This window comes from Limulus polyphemus, unplaced genomic scaffold (assembly GCF_000517525.1).
Source record: "Limulus polyphemus unplaced genomic scaffold, Limulus_polyphemus-2.1.2 Scaffold5076, whole genome shotgun sequence".
NCBI classification, from domain to species: domain Eukaryota; kingdom Metazoa; phylum Arthropoda; class Merostomata; order Xiphosura; family Limulidae; genus Limulus; species Limulus polyphemus.
The window spans coordinates 659-1460 of NW_013670686.1; the positions used below are offsets into that span (position 1 = coordinate 659).

Consider the following 802-nt stretch of genomic DNA (forward strand, 5'->3'; position numbering starts at 1 on the left):
CGAATCTTAATTAAAAACAACTTGTTTGTAAAGGAAGAGGCTAACAAAATATGTGCAACAAACACACAGAATGGCTTATCGACGGAATGTAGTTTTACAAAGACAAATATTCTTATCTTCTGGAGAGGAAAGTTTGTGACTTTCCTTAGAGTTCCACAAATAGTGTAGTTTATCTGTAGGAAGTCTGAAAGAAAAAAGTGAGAGATTGTGCTTCACTCAGAATTTATTACAATCTTATTTAAACTTCTCGAATCTGTGAGAATTCCTTACCATAAACCTCATCTGACCAGCGGACACAAAGTTATTTGGAATGAACAACATTCTGGTACGTGGATTATTTAGTATCAACCAATTCCAATACAATTTCAAGGAGTTAGCTACCCAGAAGGACCAAGTTCAAAAACATGAATGTTTCAACGCTAGTCTTCATCCAGGATTAACGAGTCTCTGGGGTCATGCTTAACATAGGCTATAGCAGAAGGTGAAGTTCTAAGCAAATTTCTAAACAAATGCAAAACAAAATATTAGATGTTATAAAAATGGTATGCATACAATTTTGAAAAATTCAATAAAACGTTAGAATTTTCATTTTCTAAGTTTTTTCAACTTTCAACTTCATTATTATCAACTACGAATAAAACAGAATCAACTTCTAGATAGTTATGTAAATATGTATTAAACTATTTTAAGGTCAACTTCCAAATTATTAGATAGTTATGGACATGATTGTAAAACGCTTAACTTCTATATTGTTAAGTACATATTGTTACGACAGCGGAAGTCACGTGACGCTAATAACACG

General features: G+C 32.2%; 1 protein-coding gene across 1 annotated transcript in view; it reads right to left on the reverse strand.

Annotated features, from left to right (window-relative positions):
* Positions 1-337: 337 nt before the first annotated feature.
* Positions 338-802, reverse strand: part of LOC106472091 (alanine aminotransferase 1-like) — a 4520-nt gene continuing 4055 nt past the window's right edge. Inside the window, exon 4 of the mRNA XM_013932722.2 lies at positions 338-501. Coding sequence (XP_013788176.2) covers positions 470-501 — 32 coding nt within the window. The 3' untranslated portion in view covers positions 338-469. The remainder of the gene's footprint in view (positions 502-802) is intronic.